Source organism: Malus domestica, chromosome 15, assembly GCF_042453785.1.
Source record: "Malus domestica chromosome 15, GDT2T_hap1".
Taxonomy (NCBI): Eukaryota; Viridiplantae; Streptophyta; class Magnoliopsida; order Rosales; family Rosaceae; genus Malus; species Malus domestica.
In genome coordinates, this window is record NC_091675.1 from 39,008,804 (window position 1) to 39,034,091 (window position 25,288).

The 25,288-nt window shown below is 38.1% G+C and overlaps 1 protein-coding gene across 1 annotated transcript; it reads right to left on the reverse strand.

Annotated features, from left to right (window-relative positions):
- Positions 1-21,982: 21,982 nt before the first annotated feature.
- Positions 21,983-22,965, reverse strand: LOC139192414 (RING-H2 finger protein ATL78). Its single transcript, XM_070814512.1, has one exon. It carries the CDS (start codon positions 22,937-22,939, stop codon positions 22,244-22,246), a length of 696 nt encoding a protein of 231 aa, XP_070670613.1. The 5' UTR covers positions 22,940-22,965; the 3' UTR covers positions 21,983-22,243.
- Positions 22,966-25,288: the final 2,323 nt, after the last annotated feature.

Consider the following 25,288-nt stretch of genomic DNA (forward strand, 5'->3'; position numbering starts at 1 on the left):
GAGATTGGTTATGAGCTATATACTCAGTCGTGCAGATTGAGTTAGAAGGATTTGGCTGATGCGATATTTGACTTTGATATATTTTGCCTGGATTAGTTATGGCATTGCATTGAGATACTTTGGCATGGTATACTTCTATGGATTTTCATCTTGAGTATGATTTCTAATACAACTTATTATTATTATTATTATTATTTTCTGGAAAATTATACAGGTTTTACGGCAAGGGGTTAGAACTTTTCAGAAATGAAATGATTTTGAAAAGCTTTGTTTTTGCCCACTCACACTTTTTGTTTTGCGCCCCTCCAGGTTTTAGGTAGAAGTGCTTTGGTGGCTCATGGGGATTTCGACGGCGGTTCTGACAGAACATCATAAATGTAGGATCACCCTTAGGTGTTGTATAATTAGCACTTATCCTGCTTGACTGCACTTAGGCTATTTATGCTCTGGTTATGTATTTCACACTTAATCTCGCACTGCACCTTATTTTATCTAGTACTCTAGTTGATTTGGTTTTTGTTTATTTGAAATTCCTTATATCTCTTTTTCTTCCGCACTGTGCACATGGTTACGTCACTCTCACGTGACGGCTAGCATGGCTCGCTCATGGTCGGGGTGTGTCAGGGGTTCCTTTCCTCAGATCCTCAAGGAGCAAAGGAGAAGCAAAGAAACAACCGTCCAAGGAGAGAAGATCATAAATCACAAGGAAAGATCCAAGGAGCAAAGGAGGTAACTTGAAGGCCCTCCACTTGGGTGAATACCTTGTGTAAACAAGGATGAGCTTCAAGGGTAATGAAACTCAAACTCTCTCTTTAAAGAGTCATATTGTTCACCATTCACTAGGCTTTGAAGTCATGAGTTTTAGAATTGTTTTTAAATGCATGCCTACCTTAAAGTGTTTTATGTATGCTTATGTGTTCAAATGTTCTTGTATGTTCTTAGCTAGGACAAAATTTTTCCTTTAGAATACTCTAAGATATGGTTTGAAAGTCTTTGACCAAAACATATGAATATGACTGAGGAAGAATCTTATAAATCATATTCACTAGAATCATATAGAGAAGTATCACATTGGATAGTAAACATGAAATAAACTATCAACCAAGGAATATGGTTAAGAGTATTGAATTAGAGAAGGACTGTATTGTGTTGTAGTTGTAATTGAAAAGGTTCTCCACCTATTTCTACTTAGCTTGGGTAGCCATGACATACTGCTAAGTGTCACTCATGGTTTGTGGAATCCCTAAAGATTTGCAATCACTAATCTTCATCAAAGGGAGAACTAAAAGTTAGTAGTAATTCACAATCGATTAGTAAGAGTTACAATCACCCACTGCATCACTAATTGGAACCTTATGGATCATACAACGTGTAAGGATAATATTGAAGAAATATAACTGAGATGGAATTAGCAATTAAATAGTTTAATTGAGTATATACAAAAGGTTCGTATTGAGTCTTAAATTAGTTTCGGGTTTCAAGGCTCAATGGGCTTATTAAGCTTAAGTTATATGACAATTGAAACAAATGAGTAACAAACCCATCCACACTAGGGTAGCTGGTACAAGAGGAAAGGAAGAAATTTCAAGTTTGCCACTCAATTGTGAGTGAGTATAAAAAGAGATTTATAGCTCTTTCCCCATTATGGTTTCTTTGAGAGAAAAGAGGGAAACATTTCTCTCTCTTTTCTTCTAAGTTAGCCGGCCATCTAGGAGGAGTTTTACTAGCATCAAAATTTCTCATATTTCCTCTATCTTGTCTTCTGTAATTGGTACCAGGTGGAATAACTGGTATATAACAAATAAATTTTGAGACACTACTCATGACATTGCATGGAAGGCTAAAAGAAGGGATTTTCCCATTTGAAAATATATACTTTCTTTTGAAGATACCCCCTTTCACAGTACACTCTCCCATTTATTTTTATTTTTGGTTTTGATTTTGGGGAGAGGACAAAAAGAAGAGAATTGGCACATAGTCTAGATTATAGAGTAAGTAAAGTCACTACCACTCAATGAGGACCAAAGAAACATTAAATTCAAGAACACCACTAGATTTGGATGATTGGAAAAATGATTTTTCAGAGGCTATCAAGATAATAGGGAGAACCTCTGACATCATAGTGAATAATTATCCAAGGATAGTCCTAAAAATACCATGAATGTATGACAGTTAAGATGAGCAAATAGAGAGACAAAACGTAGGTATTTGATGAGCATGCTGACAAGACAGACACAACCTAGAAGCATAGCTATTCAAACAATTCAGTTCATTGCGGAAAGACCAATAGATTGTTGAAGATCTTCGTACCTTCGATTAACTAGGGCTTTAGTGAATATATCAGCTAGTTGTTTTTCAGTTGGCACAAAGTTTAGTGTAAGAATCTTAGCGTCCACTAGATCTCTAATGAAGTGATGCCTAATGTCAATGTGTTTGGTTCTCAAATGTTGGACTGAGTTCTTAGAGATATCAATTGCACTCATATTATCACAATAAACAAGAAAGGTGGATTGAGATATACTGAGTCACTAAGCATTTGTTTCATCCACATCAGTTAAGTGCAACAGCTCCCGGTAGCCAAATATTTTGCCTCGGCAGTAGATAAAGAGACAATTTTGCTTCTTGCTGTGCCAAGCAACCAAATTGTTCTTAACATAGAAAGCTCCCCTTGAGGTATTTTTTTTTATCATCAATGCACCCAGCCTAATCGGCATCACTGTACCCAACCAGGTTTGTGTTGGTGTCATAAATGTATTGAAGTCCATAATCAGTGGTCCCACTCACATACTTGATGACCCTTTCGACTGCTTGTAAGTGAGACTCTTTGGGATAGCTTTGAAACCATGCACATAGCCCAACAGAAAATGTGATGTTTGGTCGACTAGCAATCAGGTAGAGTAAGCTTCCAATCATGCTTCTATACAAAGTATGATCAACATCTTTGCCACTGGAGTCTTTGTGAATTTTGGCACATGTGCTCATGAGAGATTTAGTAGCTTTTGAACCTTCGAGGCCAAACTTCTTCACCAAGTTCTTGGCATACTTTGTTTGAGAGATAAAGATGTCATCCTTTTTTTGTTTTACTTGAAGTCCAAGGAAGTAGTTTAATTCACTAACCAAGCTCATATCTAATTCACTTGTCATCATATCCATAAATTGTTTCACAAGAGAATCAAAAGTAAACCCAACAATTATGTCATCTACATACACTTGAGCAATCACAACATGAGATTTAACCTTCTTAACAAACAAAGTTTTATTAGCACAGCCACGAGTATAACCATGAGTAAGAATATGGGAAGACAACCTATCATACAAAGCACGAGGGGCTTGTTTAAGATCGTAAAGAGCTTTTCTCAATTTGTACACCCCATCTAGCTTGTAAGGATCCTCAAAGCCCTTTGGTTATACCACGTAGGCCTCCTTATTAAGATATCTATTAAGGAATGTGGTTTTGACATCCATTTGAAAAAGTTTGAACTTCAAGTGACATGCAATAGCACAAAGAAGTCTGACTAATTTAATACGAGCAACAGGAGTGAAGGTTTCATCAAAATCAACACCTTTAAGTTGAGAGTATCCTTGAGTAATAAGCCTAGCCTTATTTTTTTATTACATTCCCTGACTCATCAGACTTGTCCTTGTAAATCCATTTTGTGCCAATAATATTAGTGTTCGATGGACGATCAACAAGGGACCAGACTTCAGTCATCTCAAATTGATTCAGCTCGTCCTGCATGGATAGGATTCATTCTTCATCAGTTAAGGCATCTTTGATATTTTTAGGCTCAATCTGGAAGACATAACTAACATTTACAACTTCATCAGCTATTTGTCTTCAAGTTCTGATGCCTTTGTCAATTGGACTCACAATTTCCTCATCACAATAACCTCTAGCCCACTTTGGCATGTCCTTAAATAGGACACGAAAATCTTGATCAGTGCTTGATTCACTCTCATTGCCACTTTCTGACGCCACACTTGACTCACCAGAAGCATCCCCGTTATCCTTAGAAAAAAGAAATAACACATCATCATTTTCAGTTGCTAGAGAAGAAGGGACATCAGTGTCATCAATCTTGACATTTATGAACTCCATGATGGTCTTTGTCTTCAAATTGTAAACTCTATAGGCCCGACTTATGTTTGAGTAGCCCAATAAGATTGCTTCATCACTTTTAGTATCAAACTTTGCTAGATATTCACGATCACGCAGAATGTAGCAAACACTTCCAAAAACTTTGAAATACTTTACCATTGGCTTAATACCCTGCCAAAGTTCATAAGGAGTCGCATTAGTGCTAGGTCTAAGGAACACTCGATTTGAGATGTAGCAAGCAATGTTCATGGCCTCGACCCAAAAGTGCTTTGCCAAGTTTTTGCTATTAGGTACCACCCTAGTCATCTCTATTAAAACATGATTTTTCCTTTCCACTACACCATTTTGTTGAGGTGTGATTGGAGCAGAAAATTCATGCTTGATGCCGTTGGTTGAACATAAATCATCAAAGTGAGCATTCTCAAATTTGATTCCATGATCAGTTCTGATTCTGACTAGAGCAAGATGGCTAGACAGAGATTCATTCAACATTACTTTGTACACAGTAAGGAACTGTTGAAAGGTACCAGATTTTTCCCTTAAAAAACATACCCAAGTGAATCTAAGTCATCCACAATTACCAAGATGTACATCTTGCCACCAAGAGATAAGGTCTGAATTGGTCCAACAAGATCAATATGAATTAATTAAAGATGCTTAGTTGTTCTGATGCCAGTCACTTTCTTGTGAGCCACCCTAGATTGCTTTCCTAATTGACATGGTCTACAAACATATGAGTCAGAAACAGAAAGAGGTGGCAACCCTCTCACAACCTCATATTTGGACAACTTATTGAGGTCTTTGAAGTTCACATGCCCAAGTCTTTTATGCCACGAAACACTAGCTTCATCAATAACTTTGTGACACTCGGAGTATTCAGCAACTTTAAAGACATCAAGAATGTAGTAACTGTCTCCAAATCTCAGGAGTACAAGCAAGTTCTTTCCGTGTTCATCTACAATCCGACACCCTTTTTTTTAGAAGCACACTTCATTAGCACATCATCACACAATTGGATAATGCTAATGAGATTTGACTTCAACCCATGATGTGTTACAAACTAGCACTCAAATTAAACCCTCTTATTGACAATTGTAGTAAAGATGTAAGTAGGGATCGTTCTAGGCCGGGGATTAGGAGGGATTGCTAATCTACTTAAAACTGACTCAAAAACACAACTAGGCTTGAAAACACTTAACTAGATAATAGGAGAATATTTATGCGACTTAGTTCGCTTGTTTTCTTGCATTTATGTTGTTAGTTCATAGTTATTTTAGTATTTTAAGCTATTTTCATGTGTTTGTAGGTCCAAAGGGCTAGAGTAGCAAGAAAGTGCATTTTGGAGCTTTTTGGAGCAGTTTTGGGCTTGGAATGAATATCACATGCATAGAGCAAGGTGGATGGACGAATTTGAAGATCAAAAGAGGCAAGGATTATGCTTAAGTTATGAAGAAATTAATTCAAGAAAATGAAGTAAAGGATGCAGCAATAAAGAAGAAATGTTAGCCAAGTTACTTTATTTGGTCCTAACCTTTCCTAATCCTTCACTACTTAATTTTCAGCAGTAAGGAGGCCTCTAAAATATTTTAGGACACTTGGATGAATGTTCTAGAAACCCTAATCCTAGTCAAAGAGGAATGCCACACCAAATCTCCCTTTCCCTTGCACGGCAAAGGATTTCCCTTTCCTTTTCTTCCTTGCCGCACCTCCCTTTTCCTTTTCCCTTGGATTTTGTTTTGACTTGGCCCTTTTCCTTATGGATTTAGAGTTATAAATCCTAAAACAATAATAAAAACTTACTTAGCCTTTTTCCTTTATTTCTACCGCACCTTAGCCTTTATTCCCTAGGGTTTTTACATACTCTACTATATATATTACCCCTTGCCACACCATTCTACATCATCCATCAACACATCCCATTCTAGATACCAAACCTTCACCCAACCCTTGTGCCGCAACAAAGAGAAGAAGGAGGACACTTGAAGTGCTTGTATTCAAGTTTGGATTGCTGAATCATTCTTAGGTGTAATCTATCTTTTGATTTCAATGTTTAAGTTTGTTTATCTTTGTTTTGTGAACATGAGGAGCTAAACCCCTTTTAGCTAGGGGGAATTTCGAAACCATGAACATATTTGCATTATGAATTGACTAATTCCAGTTGTGATTTCATAAAGTGTGAATGCAATTTGCTTAACTGTTTTATTCAAAACTTATTCTTGTATGTTGATTAAGGAGGCCTACTTAGTTTGCATGCTTGAATCTGATGCTAGAATATAAGGGAGTTTCACATAATCGTTACAAACTTATATTCACAAGTAGTAAAGGTCGCTGGTCACTATCGCACTAAGTTATGTTTGTACCATACTTAGGGCCTCCGTATTTAGACCTCGTATAAATACTCGGGGGACTCAAATGTAATTATGTAATGAATGAAGGGGCAAATATGTAATAAGTGAGGATCCCTTATTCTATAAAAGGGCCTCCTCACCCTCACAAACCTCAAGCTCTCATCCTCACAAACAGAGAGCTCTCTCAAACTCTCACTTTCTCTGGGGGACTCCCCCTCACACGTGTAATCCATACATTCATATAGAGAAGACAAATTCATCAGTGTGGACGTAGCCCAAACATTGGGGTGAACCACGATACATCTTGTGTTCTTTACTTTCTTGCAGATTCACATTCGGATTTACGTTGTTCCAAGACCTCTGGTTTTGTGCATCAACATTTGGTGCCGTCTGTGGGAATTGACATGAAAAGCTATGTCAGTTCTTTTTCATTTTTTTCATCTCACCACTGTGAGACCTCACCACACATCACCGTGAATCTGCAAAAAAAAAAAAAACCCAAGAAACCAGCTTCTCTCTCTCTCCCTCTCTTTCTCTTTCCTGCCCCAGTGCCCCTTCCTAAATTCATTGCCCGTACTCATCCATCTAATCCTTCTCAGTGGACTAGATCGCTAATTAGAGAAAGAGGGCCCTTCATGACCAGTCGACTCGGGGCAGACTCAGCTCAAGTGGTCTCAAACTCACTCTCGAGCTCACTCCAGCTTTAGCTGATCATCAACGACACTGTTTCGCCATGACCCAGCCTTTGGGTTGTGATGGGTGAAGAGACGTCTGATGCAATGAACCTTGACCTGAATCTAGGTCTTGGTCCTGATGCTGGCTCGATATTAAATGAAACTGTAAAATAGGATGCTTAGACTGAAGCGCCTTTTCGCAGAATTGCCGAAGCTATGAGGAGGGCCCGGTAGAGGAAATGGCCGCTACCTGAAAGGTAAAAAACTCTGACCCGACCCGTCTTCTCCGTCTCCGACGACACCAGTGAGATCCGACAAAACCCGACCCGATGGCCCGCAAGAAGATTAGAGAGTACGACTCCAAGAGGTTGCTCAAACAGCACCTGCAATGACTCGCTGGAATCAATCACCGCCAAGTTTAATTTTCCTAACAACCCGCCGGAGATTTTAGGGGGAAAGCTGCAGAGCACGGGCGAGATCCAGGTTGAGGCGGAGTGGTTCGTGGAGATTCCAAAGTGCCACCTGTCGGAGTCGGAGGCAGAGATGCCACAACGAAAATGATCTCTTGTACTACCAGACTCAGCAATAGCGGCATTTTCAGAAGCCCAAGCTTCAGCGCTCTTCTGCTTACGACGACGGTGTTTTAGAGGAGGGCTCCGATCGTGAAATTGAGTTGTCGTCGCATCCAACACATAGTCCTTACTCATCTGATAATGAATGGGAATGGAAATGGAAATTTACCATGCTATTACGTGACAATGAGAAGCAAGCTTAGTTATGATGGAGAAAAAAGATAGATGGGACTTTAAGAAAATAGCTGCTTTGGCAAGCAGAATGGGGCTTTATAGCCATCTATATTTGAAAGTCACTATCTTTAGTAAGGTCTCATTGCCAAACTACAGATCTGATCTGGATGATAGGTGCCTTCAGAGAGAGATAATTCTGGATGCTTTACTCATATGGCACAGTTGGAGTATACTGACCTTTACAACCAACAAGCGGAAGTGGAAAGCATGGCACACCTATACCTACTGTCATTAATGTGTAAACTGTAGCAATTATTATATAGTTATACTAATGTGTAAAGCAGATAGCAAAAAAAAAAAAAAAAAAAAAAAAAAAAAAGTACGTCCAGTACTCCAAATTTATTCGGAGCATGCCGCTATTATCACCCACTAGGTGATCAAAAGTACGTCCAGTACTCCAAAATTATTCAGCAGCCTGCCGCTATTATCACTCACTAGGTGATCAAAAGTACGTCCAGTACTCCAAAATTACACATGAGCATCACTCATGTCAATCATACATAAACATTCATGACCATCATTCATGTCAACATTCATGAGCATCACTCATGTCAACATTCATGAGCATCACTCATGTCAACATCCATGAGCATCACTCATGTCAATCAACATAAGCATTCATGAGCATCACTCATGTCAATCAGCTTCGAAAGCTTCATTTACAGAGCTCCAGCTTCGAGAGCTCCAGCTTTAAAAGCTTCATTTACAGAGCTATAGCTTCAAAGCTTCACTTTAAAAGCTTCACCTACAAAGCTTCAGTGCATGGTATTGATAAGCTCATATTTATATATATTTTACATAAAATTCACTTGTCTTTTCTTAGTTAGTTCCTTATATTTTTGAGCTATTTACTATGTTTTTGTGTTTTGTGTGATTTATCAAGCAAAGAAAAGAAAAGTAGCACAAGTGAAATATTAAGTAACAAATTCGTCAAAACTGCCTGTGCAGATTAGCTGACTTTGAAAGCACGTTACGAACAGCTCAGAATGAATGAGAAAATGTGCCTTATATGCGTGGAAAGCTACAGATGTCTACTTTCTGGAACAATTTACGGATTGTTAATATCATTTTTCAAGAAGAAGTTATGGGCATTGTAACACTGAAAGGTTCAGAAACATGGACAGCACATACACAAAGAGAAAGGCAAGGCATGGACAGTTTGGCATGGGCAGAAAATTGGTGTGTTTTGTGGTACAAATGATGAAGCATGTGTGTGTGTAAATGTAAAGGAGAAACATGGCAGAAAATGTGTGTGTTTTGTGGTTGAAATGATGAAGCATGTGTGTATAAATGTAAAGGGGAAACATGACAACTCATACCCACACAAGCTGCACATGCAAAGGAAATGGAGTGGTCCTCTCTCAAGCCTATAAATACCACCTCCCATATTCATCAAAGAGAACAGATTTTGATCCTTGTTTAGCCGAAAATTCCCACCTCCATTCTCTCCAAATTCAGCCAAAAACCACCCCTAGCCACACCACCCATCAATCCTAAACCTTTCCATACCATTCCCCATCCATTCTACACCATAAAAACCACCCAAAACCGTCCAAAACCTCTAGTGCCGCTGCTTGCAAGGAAGGAAAGAGAAGGAACATCTTGTGCCGTGCCTATGCCCAAGCCTTGGGAGTGTTGGAGCGTTTCTAGGTGTTTTCTATCTTTGTTTTTAATGTCTAAATTTATGCATCTTTGCTTTGTAAGTATGAGGAACTAAACCTCTCTTAGTTAGGGGGTGATTCGAAACTATGTTCATGCTTGCAATATGATTTGATTACATCCAGTTGTGATTCATAAGTTGTGAATTCAATTTACTTATCCATTCGTATAAAAACTTATTTGTGTATGTTGGTTGAGAGTGCATGCTTAATTTTCATGCATGAATTTGACGCTAGAATATAAGGGAGTTTCACCTAATCGTTATGAACTTATATTCACAAGTAGTGAAGGTTGCTAGTCGCAATCACGTTAAGTAAATTCTTGGCATAAGTTTCATGCAAATCATAGTAACGAGTGCCTCGTCAATGCTTATGTTTTTCATAGAACTTAATGATTCTTGCTTGTATCTCTATTATGCAATTCATGTAGGGAACTTGTAGGGAATGTTTTGGGTTGTCGTATGCAATCATCCAACCTAATAACTTGTGGAAAAACTAAGGGTTAATTAGTGCAATTCACGGTTAATTTGGGGCGTTGAGTATTCATAGTTTATCGAAAAGCAACTGGAAATCGTTTTGTATGCAAGTGTGACATGTGTGGAGAACAACCTCCTAGCTAGCCTTCCATCCATAAGTTTCATTCAAATTCATTTACAATCTGTTTTGTTTTACAAATTTTGTTTTGTTTTCAAATTCATCAAGAACCAATCTCCCATTTATTTCAAAGTGTTAGATTAGTTAGTAATCACTTTAGTTTGTGTTTTTAAGTGTCTTGAGTCAAGTTATAACCCAATTTCGTCCAATTTAGTGTTAGGTGTTCAAAACTGCCCAGAAAGTGTTTTTAAGGCAGTTTTGAGTCTTTGGTTACTGTTTTGAATCTTTTTGTTTATCTTAGTATTTTAAAGTATAGTTTTGCATTCTTTGAGTCTAGTTTAGTGTTTTAAACTTTGTTTTTACGTTTTCAAGTCAGTTTCCAAGTGATTTAGAAATCCCTCCTAATCCCCGGCCTAGAACGATCCCTACTTACATACTTTACTACATTTGATAAAAAGAGGGTTTAATTTGTGTGCTTATATATTTCGCATCAGGTATACAAAGACCGCCTCCGAACAACCGCCACTTTGGCCCATACATGGATTGAATTTGAAGTTTCCAGCCAACAACCTCTATTGACTGAAGACTTGGGGGACTACACTATGTACCATATATTGGGCTTCCACAACTGGGCCTCATGAAAAATACTTGGGGGACTTAGCCCATTATTTATGTGCTGAGGAGCGAACCCTTATTCTATAAAAGGGACTCCCTCACTTTCATTAGAGAACACCCATCATTCATGTATTGAGGAGCGAACCCTTATTTTATAAAAGGGACTCCCTCACCTCCATTAGAGAGCATCGCCACCAGCTGAGCAACCGTCTGGCCGTGAGCATCACTCCTAACCCATCACTTATGTATTGAGGAGCGAGCCCTTATTCTATAAAAGGGACTCCTTCACCATCATTAGAGAGCATCGCCGCCTGCTGAGTAACCGCTTCGCCGTAAGCATCAACTCTAGCCTCTCATTTATGTATTGAAGAGGGAGCCCTTATTCTATAAAAGGGACTCCCTCAACTTCAACGCCACAAGCCGAGCCAACCAAGGCAACATAAGCCACAAGCCGAGCAGCCTCGCAACATGTGCTACTTCTAGTTGAGCATCATTTCACATTGAGCACCGCCTCATATCGAGTATCAGTTCTAGCCGACATCTAGTTACTTCAGCCCACACATGGACTGAATTCCAAGTCTCCAGCCAAAAGATTCTCTTGACTAAAGACTTGGGGGACTACTGTTTGTACCATACTTAGGCCTCTGTATTTAGACCTCGTATAAATACTCGGGGGACTCAAATGTAATTATGTAATGAATGAAGGGGCAAATATGTAATAAGTGAGGAGCCCTTATTCTATAAAAAGGCCTCATCACCCTCACAAACCTCAAGCTTTCATCCTCACAAACAGAGAGCTCTCTCAAACTCTCTCTTTCTCTGGGGGACTCCCCCTCACACTTGTAATCCATACATTCATACAGAGAAGAGAAATACATCAGTGTGGACGTAGCCCAAACATTGGGGTCAACCACGATACATCTTGTGTTCTTTACTTCCTTGCAGATTCACGGTCGGATTTACGTTCTTCAAAGACCTCCGGTTTTGTACATCAACAAGTTAAATTCCTAGCATGAGTATCATGATGTCATAGTTACAAATGCTTTTATCAATGCTTATGATTTTCATAAAGCTTAATGATCTTTGATTGTATCTCTATTATGATGTGCATGTAGGGGACTCTTGAAGAATAATTTGGGTTGATGATGCGTATTCCATCCAATTCAATGATTTAAGGAAAATCTGAGGGTTAATTAGTGATGGCACGGTTAATCTGGGGCATTGTCATTCATGGTTTATCAAAAAAGCAATTGGAGATCGATTTGTATGCAAGTGTGTCATGTGTGGAGAAGGACCCTCTAGCTAGCCCATCATCCATTTAATTCACCAAATTCGTCCAACTTTGTTTATGTCTTTAATTCACTTGTTTTCACTTTAATTTCGTCCAAAACCCAATCCCCTTCACTTTAGAGTGTTAAACTAGTTAGAATCTGTCCAACTTTGTGTCTTTTATTGTTTTGAGTCAAATTAAATTTTGAATTCGTCCAAATAACTCCCTAGAGTTTGTTTTGAGTCTATTTGCTTGCTTTGTGCTGTTTTGAGTCATTCTAGTTAGTTTTGAGTCTTTTCAGTTTGTTTTGAGTTCTTTGAGTCTAGTTAAGTGTTTTTAGCCTAGTTTTGTGTTTTTGAGTCAGTTTAGAGTAGATTAGCAATCCCTCCTAATCCCCGGCCTAGAATGATCCCTACTTGCATATATACTACAATTGTCAATAAGAGGGTTTAATTTTAGTGTTGTTTTATTTCACATCACTAGACTCAAAGAACTCAAAACAAACTAAAGAGACTTAAAACAGCACAAAATAATCAAATAGACTCAAACTAGACACTAAAGGGTGATTTGGATGAAAATTAATTTTAACTTGACTCAAAACACTTAAAAACACAAGTTGGACAGATTCTAACTAATTTGACACAACAAAGTAAAGGGGATTATGTTTTTGACGAAATTAAAGTAAAGACAAGTAGATTAAAGACTTAAACAAGTTTGGCACGAAATTGGGGGAAATTATGGGTGATTGGCTAGCTAGAGGGTCCTTCTCCACACATGAAACACTTGCATACAAATCGATTTCCAGTTGCTTTTCCAATAAACAATGAACCTCAACGCCCCAGATTAACCGTGAACAGCACTAATTAACCCTCAGATTTTCCTTAAGTCATTAAATTGGATGGATAACGCATCGGCAACCAAATTATTCTTCAATAGCTCCCTACATGAGCAGCATAATAGAGATACAATTAAAGATCATTAAGCTTTGTGAAAATCATAAGCATTGACAAGGCATTCGTAACTATGAACAACATGATACTCCTGCCAAGAATTTACTTAACACGATTGTGACTAGTAACCTCCATTACTTATGAATATAAGTTCATAACAATTAGGTGAAACTCCCTTATATTCTAGCATCAAATTCATGCATGCAAACTAAGTATGCATCCTTAATTAACAAACATGAATAAGTTCTGAATCAAACAGTTAAGTAAATTGCATTCACGATTTATGAAATCACAACTGGAAGTAATCAATTCATATTGCAAATATGTTCATGGCTTTGAATTTTCCTCTAGCTAAAACGAGTTTAGCTCCTCATGTTCACAAAACAAAGATAATTAAACTTAAACATTGAAAACAAAAGATGGATTGCACCTAAGAATGTTCCAGCAATCCAAGTTTGAATGGCAAGCACGTCCAAGGGTCCTCTTTCTTCTTTTTTGCTGCGAAACAAGGTGTGGGTGAAGGTCTGAGTGATGAATTGTATGAAAGAATGGCTGAAAGTATCAATAGTAGTCAATGGATGATTGGTGTGAAGTATGATGAAGGATGGGGATTGTCGTGAATGGTGTGGCACAATGTTATATTTAAAGGGAAAGAGAGCTAAAACCCTAATTAATTTTGGAGACAAATTTGTACACCAAATCCTCAAAGAAAAAGGGTAATTAAATGTCACAATCCAAGAGGAAAAGGGTAACAAAGGTGCGGCAAGGAAAAGAAAAGGGGAAAGGTGTTTGCCTTACACGCCAAGGGAAAGGGAAAGGAAAAGGTGGTGCGGCAAGGAAAGGAGATAGGACTAGGTCTTTTAGAATTATTATTTAAGTGTCCTAAAATAATTAAGGATCATCTTTTGCAGCTAAAACCTGGGTGGTGAAGGATTGGGAAAGGGAAAGGACAAAATAAGGTAACTTTTGTTAACATTCCTTCTTTCTTGCTAAGTTTCCTTATCTTCCTTGTTTTGAATTTACTTCCTTCATCTCTTCAGCACATTCCTAGCCTCTTTTGATCTTCAAATTCGTCCATCCACCTTGCTCCAAGCATGTGCTATCCATTGCAAGCCCAAAACTGTCCAAAATGCTCCAAAATGCACTTTCTTACTACTTTAGCCCTTTGGATCTACAAACACACGAAAATAGCTTACAATACTAAAATAACTAGGAACTAACAACATAAATGCAAGAAAACAAGCTAACTAAGTCGCATAAATATGCTCATATCAACCCATCAACTTAGCTTACATTTTCAAGCTTAAGTAATCCAGGGATCTTGATATCACATTTCCCTGTGATCTGAGACTTGTCTCCACCACCAAACATAACACCACCGCAAATAAAAGGAGCAAGAGATGAGAAAGCCTCATTGTCTCCAATCATGTGACGAGAGCACCCACTATCAAGATACCACACATTTGGTTTGGTAGAAGATAAAGCATTTAGAACAACAAGGCACTATTTTGAGTCCTTCTTAACCCACTTCGAACTTAGCTTAATATTTCCAAATGAAGAAGAGAACAAGCTGAGCAATTCTGTTGACTTCGATGACCAAACGGTTCACCCGATCCTTCAGCAAGTTGGTATTTTCAAAGTACAATTTTCTACATTTTGGATGAATGTGCCCAACTTCACCATAGTGATAACATGTAGGAACATATCTTGTCTTTGGACATGGTTTGACATTCTAAGATACAGGCCTAGATTCTCTCACAAATTTTGTTTTGGTGGGAATAAAACTTAAGCCACATTCTACAAAACCAAGACCACTTTTGTCATCGTGTAGTTTCCCAAAACTAAACATCTTGTCCAATTTTTCAGCTCCAATAGTAAGGCGAATAACTTTATCATTTGCCTCATTCAGCTCAAGTAGTTGTTTCCTGTTAGCTTCATGATACATTACATTGTTTGGCTTCAACACTTGAATTTGTATCGTCAAGTTTTCTTGAGATTTTAGCAAGTTCTAGACTTAAGCTTCAAGAGTAAAGATGACATCTTTATCTTCATCATTGTCATTGCAATTATGAGCTTTCCCATTCAGCTCCTTAACATGAGCCTCAAGATAACCAATCTTTTCATCCAGTTTAATTCTGACTAGAAGAAGAGATTTGTTTTCCTTTTGTAACTTAGTAACTTTCTTAGGCAGTTCAATCTTCTCCACTTTTGTAGAGCAAGTCTTATCAAAGAGTATCATACTTAATGCACAATTCATCATAAGTTATCTCCTCATTGCCATTCAAAACAGAATCATGATCACTTAGAAACACTTCTTCAATTGGAGCAACAAAAGCAACAAACTTTTCTTTATCATCTGACGACTCATCAGATTGCATAGAACCTTGTTCATTGCCATGACTCCAAGCAACGATCTTGCCTTTTCGCGCTTTTGACCAAGGAGTTTGGTGTTAGCACAATCAGCAGAACAAGGCCCATTTCCACCACATACAAAGCAAGGACTAGATACCTTCAATAAACCTTTGTCTCATTTTCTAGCGAACACCTTATTCTTCACTCTAGTGGATTGTTTTTCCCGACTGTTTGATGGCTTACTTGATAGGAGCATATTTATGCGACTTTGTTATCTTATTTCTTTGCATTTACTTTGTTAATTTCCATGTATTTTGGTAATTTATGTTATTTTATTATTATTGTAGGTCCAGTTGGTAAAGAAGACAATAAATAGCTAAATGGAGCAATTTGGAGCAGTTTTGGACTTGGATTGGATAACATGCGTGGATAGCATATGGGCTAAATGTTTTTGGTGTTTAAATGGTGTTAGACCTGTGCTAAAATCTGGAGAAATTAAAGTTGAGGCTTGGAAGGCAAGGAATTACATAAGAAAGAGGAATCCTAATTGGAGAGGAACATTATCTTATCCTATCTTATCTTATCTTATCTTATCCTATCTTATCCAACATTAGATTATCTTATCTCCAGCTGCAAGGAGGAATCCTAATCACATTCCAACACTTTCTACCTGATTTTTAGAGTCCTAAAATAACTCAAAAATGTCAAAACCCTTTCCTCCTTGGATTTAGCCATTTCCCCCTATATATATGAAATTCCTGCAGAGATTTAGGGTGTGCCATGCCTGCCATTCATCCATTGAAGTTGCTGGAATTTTCAGAGTTCTTTCTAACTTTGTTTTAAGTTTCAATGTTTATTTTAGATTGATTTTCAGTTATGATGAACATGTGTAACTAAGTTTCTTTTTAGCTAAAGGTGAATTCGAAGCCATGATCATATTTTTTATATAAATTGATTACATGCAGTTATTGTTCCATAAAACATGAATGTCATTTACTTATCTGCTTTATAGAGAACTTATCTTGTATGTTTATTAAGGGTGCACACTTAGTTTGCATTCGGGGATTTAATGCTAGAATATAAGGGAATTTCACCTAATCGTTTTTAACTTATATTTGCAAGTACTAAAAGTTACTAGTCATGATTGAGTTAAGTAAATTCTTGGCAGGAGTATCAAGCTTTTCATAGTTACAAATGCTTTGTCAATGCTTATGATTTTCACAGAACTTAATAATCTTTGAGATGTATCTCTGTCAAGCTTTTCATAGTTAGGGAACTTGAGAAAAATAATTTGGTTGCGTCGCTGAGTCCAATTCAATGAACTTAGGAAAATTTGAGAATTAATTAGTATTGCTCACAATTAATTTGGGGCATTGTCATTCATGGTTTATTGGAAGAATAACTGGAAATCGATTTGTATGCATATGTTTCATGTGTGGAGAAGAATCCTTTAGCTATCCTTTCATCCATATTTTGTTCACAACTTAATTTACTTGTTGCACTTTACTTTTGATGTTAATTTAACTTAGTTTTCAATTTTATAAGTTTAATTTGTGTTGATTAGCATCCCTTCTAATCCCCAGAATAGAACGATCCCTACTTACTCGTATTACGATTGCATAATTTATAGGGTTTAATTTGTGTGCTAGTTTCTACCACATCATCACCATAGTTGGATCTCTCACTTCGGAGCAGGCTTGTTCTAGTTCCATCTATACTAGCTTAACTGCATACTCAGAACACTTATGCTCGATGGCGTTCAAGACGTTGATGGTGTCTCATTCCAAATTGAGGATCCATTCCCAGTTTCGGTGTGATTTTGGGATAACCCTGTGAAAACATGAATTTCCTATGACAAATCAAACAAGGACACGTGTATAAAATATTGTATTGTATAACTTTAGAGTTACAATCTCTTTACAATTTTGAATCCTTTGGCTTAATCTTTGAAATGTAAAGTGTGTGTGTATGGAGAGTTGTCGATCCACAGGTCACGATGACTTGATCTCCGATGAACAGATGTCGTTGATGGTGGAAGAACCGGCACGTGTAGAGGTGCTTGATGATTCTTCGCAGGTTTGATGAAGAATGCAAAGAGTTTTTTTAGTGTTTGGGAATCAGGGAGTTTGGGAGCTTGAGAGCTTCAACATCTAGGTGTGAGAATGATTTTTCTGAAACCCTTTCTTTGTCTTGGATCTTCATATTTATAGGCTTTCTCAAGCCTTGCCTATGGCTGGATTGGCCTTGATTGTTGACTTTATTTATTGACCTAAGAACTAAGACTTGATTTGAGACTTGATTCATGATTTGACTCCATCAATTAATTTGTTTGATTTAAATTAAAATTAATTACAGAATTACTAAAGATAATTCTTTAACTATTTTTAGCCACATGTTGCCACTGACACCTGTAGTGATTTATTCCATTTTGACGAGTCACATGCCATGTCTACAATTTGTGAGACACATGATACATGCCACGTAAGCCCTGGAATGTTAGAATTTAATGTGTTAGTGAACATTTATTTCACCAGAATTTCGATATCTACACTTTGCATGTAACATCCCACATCGCCCAGGGGAGTGATCCTTAAATGTATATTCTCATCCCTACCTAGCACAAGGCCTTTTGGGAGCTCACTGGCTTCGGGTTCCATAGGAACTCCGAAGTTAAGCGAAAAGGAGGCCAGAGCACTCCCAAGATGGGTGACCCACTAGAAAGTTGCTCGTGAGTTCCCATAAACAAAACCGTGAGGGCGTAATCGGGGCCCAAAGCGGACAATATCGTGCTACGGTGGTGGAGCGCGCCCGGGAAGTGGTCCGCCCCGGGCCAGGATGTGACAATTTGGTATCAGAGCCTAACCCTGGCCGCGTGTGTACCGACGAGGACGTCGGGCCCCTAAGGGGGGTGGATTGTACCATCCCACATCGCCCAGGAGAGTGATCCTTAAATGTATATTCTCATCCCTACCTAGCACGAGGCCTTTTGGGAGCTCACTGGCTTCGGGTTCCGTAGGAACTCTGAAGTTAAGCAAGAAGGAGGCCAGAGCACTCCCAAGATGGGTGACCCACTGGGAAGTTGCTCGTAAGTTCCCAAAAACAAAACCGTGAAGGCGTAGTCGGGGCCCAAAGCGGACATTATCATGCTACGGTGGTGGAGCGCGCTCGGGAAGTGGTCCGCCCCGGGCCAGGATGTGACATTGCATGCCTTGTCAAGCAGTCCAGGCATCATCTTTCCGGCTTTGGTAGAAGCACTGCAAAGAAAAGCAATCGTTAAATTAGAGGAATCAATTAATAACTCATGCTTAAAATCATAATTAAATGCAAAAGCTAGATATGCCTATATCCAAAACTAAATCATTTTTCCAAAATCTTCAAGGCCTAAGGGTTGATGAACCAAAATTTTTTCATGTACAAAGAGAAAGGGAAATAGATTATTTATTCACTTGAAGCCATACTTTGGCTTATGGAACCAAATGGTACAATTTTTAGGAAAGGACTTTCAAAATGCCCATTGATGTGTTCTTCCTTTGCCTAAAAAATTTCTCCAAAAAAGCCTCCAATGAAAGCGGCCTTTAACTCTCCGCACCAAAGATGAGTAAGGAAGAAGCTGAGGTAACCATGAATAGAGAGAGATAGCACTTTATCACCATAGTGACCAAGTTTGTAAAGAGAAGGAGAATGGTGGCTCTCCATTCTTCTCTTTTCGCTCCAAAACCCCTAAAGTTGGAAGGAGCTATAAAGTGACTTAAAGGGAGTTATATAGTTGAGCTACAAGTGTGATACCCTAGGTGCAATAACCTCAAATCGGCATATAGTGTAGGTGGGCCTTTTGGAATTTCTCACTTAAGTAGGTGGGCCTTTTGAAATTTCTTACTTAAGTTTTCATGCACAACTTTAGTTATAAGCCTAATGGGTCAACCAAATGGACCTATTGACCCGAAACTTACTTTTAAATCCCAATATAACATCTTACGAGCATATAATTAATTAACTAACTGAATTAATCTCAACCTACTCAATTTATTAACTTAATTGATTTTACCATAATTAGTTTTCCTAAACTCAATCTTCTCTGTGTGTGATTCATTAAGTTCTAAATTTGTAATTAGAGAGATAGTGGGTGGTCAAAACTTTTATTAATCAACTGTAAATTAAAATCACCTATGGGTTGCATGACCTCTATGCTTGTTTTCATTTCTGTTTTTCTATTCTATTGATTTAGATTATTCTGAAGTTTAAAGTTACTTTTTTATTTTACTAAGAGTTTAGCTAAAGGCTAATGTTGGTAAATTGCAAAATAATTTTGGGGGCCCAGAGATTTTTAGAAAAAGAGTAGGGTGTTTAAAGTAAATGGGTGTGAGGCCCCTTTTGGTATTTGATGGAACTAAAACTTCGTGCTTCGGGCAATTGACATGACTGCCTTTGCCAGAATCTCACATGAATTCCGATGAGGTGATGAATGAGGTGATTGTTTGGGGGAATTGGTTGGGTCTGTGACGGAGCTACCTACATATATTCTGGTTAGTTTAAAAGCAATAACATCTTGATAGTATATTTTAAGAGTAGTTTTTGGGATACTTTTGAGAACTGATTTCATATAAAGCAGAGAAAAGCCTTTAATAAATCTTTTCAATTATCGTAATACCCTCACTAGTTTTTTAAAATGACAATGTGTACAAGTGCTTTGAACACTCTTGCTTGGGAAAAAAAGCGGATTAGTATGGTACCGCTGCCACCACAATCCACCATTACCACAATCCCCCACCACCACCTTAGCAATGACTACCCTCACCATCTTCACTACCATCACCCCTACCAAACCTTCCCCATGCCAACGTATTCACCACCGCCGCCGCCACCCACACCCTCATCTCTCTCCCGTACATGCAGTACATTTTTCTCCAAAACCGTTTAGTACATAAAACTTTGAAAATGATGGTCATTTTGATCATTATACACAAGTACAACAACTTTACATCAACATTTACCAAACGATTGTGACATTGCTTTCCTGTACAACTCTATTTCTCTATCTCATTGGAGGTGCGAATTAACAATCACAAGGTCTATAAGATTGCAATCTGAGATAGCCAAGTAGAAACTGTGAACTTGTATAATTTATTTGAGTAATTCTGTGATTGAAAGTTTATTATATTAGGGTGGGTGTTCTCAAGTTAAAATCAATTCCATGAGGGTTCTATTATTTTATAATTTTGAAGTAGAGCAATAAGATTAGTGAGTTAGATAGTTAGTTGTTAGGGGAGAAGGAAAATCGGTGAAAATCAAACCCACATAAGAGCACATAGACATAATTACTTTCCGTCGATGCAGTAGAACAACCTCTACTAATAGATTAACTTTGTTTGGATTGCTATACTAATAGATTGTATAGTGATCATTTTGAAAAATTTAATGGCCGGTTCAAAGTGTCCGTTGTGGGCCTCCAAAATGTCGCAGCCGATCACATGGTTTCTATGTGTGTAAATTCTCCATTAACAATAACATATGTTCAAAAGTCTTCTGGGAAATCAAATCTTAGCCGTTCGGGTGGATTTGTTACTTGTCCGTACCTAGCTAGTGCCTACTGAGAGCCACTTCACGACCGTACTATGATACAAAATCACCCTTTTGGTACACTTGGATTTGATTTAGTGGCTTCACCCTCAGCTTCCAATTTTGTTATGCTCCATTATACCCTTGTTCGAATCCTTGTTTATATTTTTTTTATTTTGTCCTTATATATTTTGGATGATGATATTCACACACCTGTTTTAATCTTTCACATATTTCTCTCAAATTTTGATCATTGGATCGAATGAATTGAAAGAAATCAAATGACAAATATTACCAGTGTGTGGGAGGTTAAAAAAATGTGTGTGGATAACACTATCCTATATATTTGTAGCAATCCAAACTAAGTAGCAATTAGTTTACTTAATCCCTTGGCATGGAATTTGAAATGACTTCCCTTGGAATAGAATTTGGAACATTTTTTAAACATTCTGTTTCTTTGGTTGACCGTACATTTTTTGACGTGTTTTAAAAAAAAATTGTTTCTACTTTGTTTTATTTTTTATTTTAAGAATAATCAGATGTAGAATAGAATAATTAAGTGTTCAATATACTGTAATTGTAAAAAAAAAAAGCTGTGTCAAAGAATTTGATAAACTTTTATGCCGGTCAAGCTATAGGCCTCCAAATCGAGATGAATTGAACTTATTGTGACAACCCAATGCACCGGCCCCTTGACAAATATTATGTTAAGGGTTTTTGATATGGCACTAGCAAGGCCTTTTGTATTGTATAGCATATTATTGGGGGATAGTTAAAAGCATTGCTTTTAGAACGTTGATTGAAATAAAAAGGAATAAGAAATATATTAGTTATCCCAGCTGACTGGGGGATTCCCTTTCAAGATTTCAAATCTAGCTGGGGCATCAAGTGATTCCACTAACAGAGATCCTATAGCCAGACACTTTGGACAAAGCTTCTTGCTATATTGAGTCAGCCCACGCTTTTTCTTTAATTGATAGAGGATGGGATAATAGAATTTGAGATATCTTTCAGTGTCGAGATAAAATATTATAAGATTTAAAAGCTAGTTGGTAGTAACTTGTCAACGTAAATAAAAATGGATTGAACAATTAACTAGGGTAAAGAATTGAACAATTCACAAATTGCAAACACTATACAAATTCACAAGGAGCAATAATTACACTTTGTATTGGCTATTGGGTTGGCTAAGTGAAATGAAGGCTCAAAACCCGCAAGGAACAAAGCTCAAACCCAGAAAGCTAAACATATATGTATATATATCATTATATACATTAACTAAAAGTTATACAACTACTTAATAAAAGAATCATAAACTCAGCTAGCTAATTCCCCTATAACTACGCACGAAACCTTCAGGTTCAAGTGGTGCAATGCTTACAATTGTTTCTTGAACTGGTTCCGATGAGCTTGGTTGGCTGTAGCCTACAATCTTCTGACACGTCTCGATCAAGTTGTGCCTGCATTTTGGGCACGAAGAGTGCGAACTCAACCACTTATCAATGCAGCGGACATGGAAACCATGGTTACACTTCGGCAGAAGGCGTACACGCTCACCGGCGGTAAACTCAGATAGACAGATCGCACACTCTGTGTCCAAGCCAGGCAGTTTTAACTCAACTGAGTAATTCACTGTCGGGAACGTTTTTAGGGCTTTTTTCTTGACTCCTGTGTTGGCTAACCTAGCTGAGGTGGCGTTGTTGTTGCCTGCTGATCTAGACTCCGAGGAGGATACAAAACTTGAGCACCTCAAAGCACACTTGATGATGAAGTTTAACCCTAGAGAGCAAATTAGGGCACACAGAAGGACTGAGAGGACCATAACAACGTTAGCATCGAAGCTGTTGTCTCCAGGGTATTGGTCTGTTGACGGTGAGTCGATTGAGTTTGTAGAAACTGGAGAAGAGGCGGTGTTTGGTGGTTGGTAAAGTGGGTTTTGTAGGAGTAATCTTCTGGAGTTGATGCCTCCGAGGACCTCCTGAAGGAGCCGAAGAGTAGAGGAAGTAGATGCAGTCATGTTTTGTCTGAAATTGTTCCTAGTACTTAAATGGCTGCAAACACGGTTCGTATATATATGAAAATGTTCGTCTTAAAGTGGTTGAATTTGCTTGTCTTGGTTTTCTTTTTTAATTATATAATTGAATAATTGATCACTGTATCTTGTCTGGAGAATATTCCAAGGGTTATGACCCGCATTTGGGTTTATATTTAAACTTGTAGATAATAGATTTCAACGTTATGGATCCTCCACTGAAACCTCTTGTAGTTTAATGGGCTTTCTAATCAAGATGGACCCTTCCCACTTTCTACGCACTTTGAGAGTACCACGTGGCTACTAGGAATGCACGTCCAGTTTCATTATAACCAAATTAAAAAGCATTAGAATGAAATGAGGCCTCGATTACTATAGTCTAAAGTAAAGGTTCAAATTGCACTATTCATGTTTGTTTTGAAATACGGCCTCGATTTTGAATTAGTTACGTTTCTGCCATTGTATGTGTGTGGGTTGTGCTTTAGCCAAAACAGCCAGATTGGGCTTGCTACATTTGGAATTCGGAAACAGCTCTCACACCTTTGGCCGCCCACAATGTGTTTGACGAAAATACCCATCTAGGGTTTTGAATCAGTGCTACAATTGAAAGTTGTGAGGCCAATTTAGTCACTAGGCTTTGGGACCGAATGGGGTTCACATAGGGAACCCTAGTGCGAACATTCAGGCTATAAGCCATGCCATTGCAGAGACAGAGACAGAGGGAGGAGTGATGCCCGTTTGAGCGGGGTCTTCAATTTGGTGGGTGGGATTGTGACAGTGAGTGAAAGAGAGAGGGGCCATTGGGATTTAGGGTTTCAAAACAGAGAAAGGGGTGAGGGTGGTCCCTTCGTGCAGATCTTAGATTTGGCGGGCGTGATTGTGAGAGTGAGAGAAAGAAAGAGGGGTCATCGGGATTTAGGGTTTCAAACACAGAGGGAGGGGTGAGGGTCATGAATAGAGGCAAGTAAGGTTCAACTCTCTGGGATTTCCTCTCCTTCGTCTATCCTTCTACCATTTTTTTATGTGTGCATGTTCTCATAAAAAAACCTGAGGAATCATTTTCAAATCTTCTGTCTATTATAGGAGAGCATGGTTGATTTTATTTTATTTTTTATTTTTTATTTTTATGAATTAAGCAAAACAAGACACACCAAGTACGCGCTTCTTGCTTTTCCTTAGGAATCATTTTCAAATCTTCTATCCTTAGATTCGTCGCTCTCCCTCGCTCTTCTTCCTTTTCCTTCAATCCCATTTCAACCAAATCTATCAATCTTCCTACAAGTCACACCAAGTACGCGCCTTCTATTCTGAACGATGGCTTAGACGACGTTGTCTGGTTCTTCCAAGGTTCAAAAAGACGCTAGGCTCTAGTCGGGTGATGGGCTAGGGCATAGTGCCTAGGCGGGTGCCTAGAAGAACTAGGCGGATTTAAGTAAATCTATTATATTTCATGTAAATAAGTGTCAGTTTATACTTAAAATATATATAATTTAATCATAAACTACAAAATAGAATGATATATATATATATATATATTATGAAGTATTGGAACTTAATGAAAACATGGAGAACAAGCATATAATGTGTGTTCATTTAAGTATTCAACAAGTCTCTTACAATTTATTGAAAAAAAATTAAATGCAAAATGAAAGTTATCTATTTTCTGTTAAAGAGTCGCAAACTAGGCAGGTCTAGGCGGGCTAGGTGGTCTAGGCACCATTTCTTAATTTTCAAAAGCCTAGGCATTAATCGGGATGGTGGCCAACCGTCTGGCGTCTAGGCGGCACTAGGTGGGGATTTTTAGAACAATGGGTTCTTCCTCCAAGCTCCTCTTCTGCTAGCTATTCAATGAGTCATCAACCTAAACTTACTTGCTCACCGATGTCTCTCACGCTGACAAACCTGCTTTGGTCACCTTTTTTCTATTAAATGTTTAATTATTTAAGTACTAATTTTGATTATAATTATGATTAGGATGATGATGAATCTATGATGCAAATTTTGGGTCTTTAATTTGTTGGTTGAATTTGTAGTTGACTAAGCCAGTGGACAAGACGATGGATGGGGATATCTCGCTTGTTAAAGAGTTGGGGCTGAAGTTGATCTACGCCATGAACACTCATTTTCATGCTGATCATGCAACTGGAACCGGTCTCATCAATGTTCCAACCTTCGAACATGCAAGCTTGTGAGAGTTGGGAAAACTGCAAACTATTTTCTCTTTAATCGTATTTTTTTTCTTGTTGTTATCATTATCATCTTATCTGTCACATCCCAGTCTCGACTCTACACGATATTGTCCGCTTTGGGCTTACCATTCCCTCATGGTTTTGT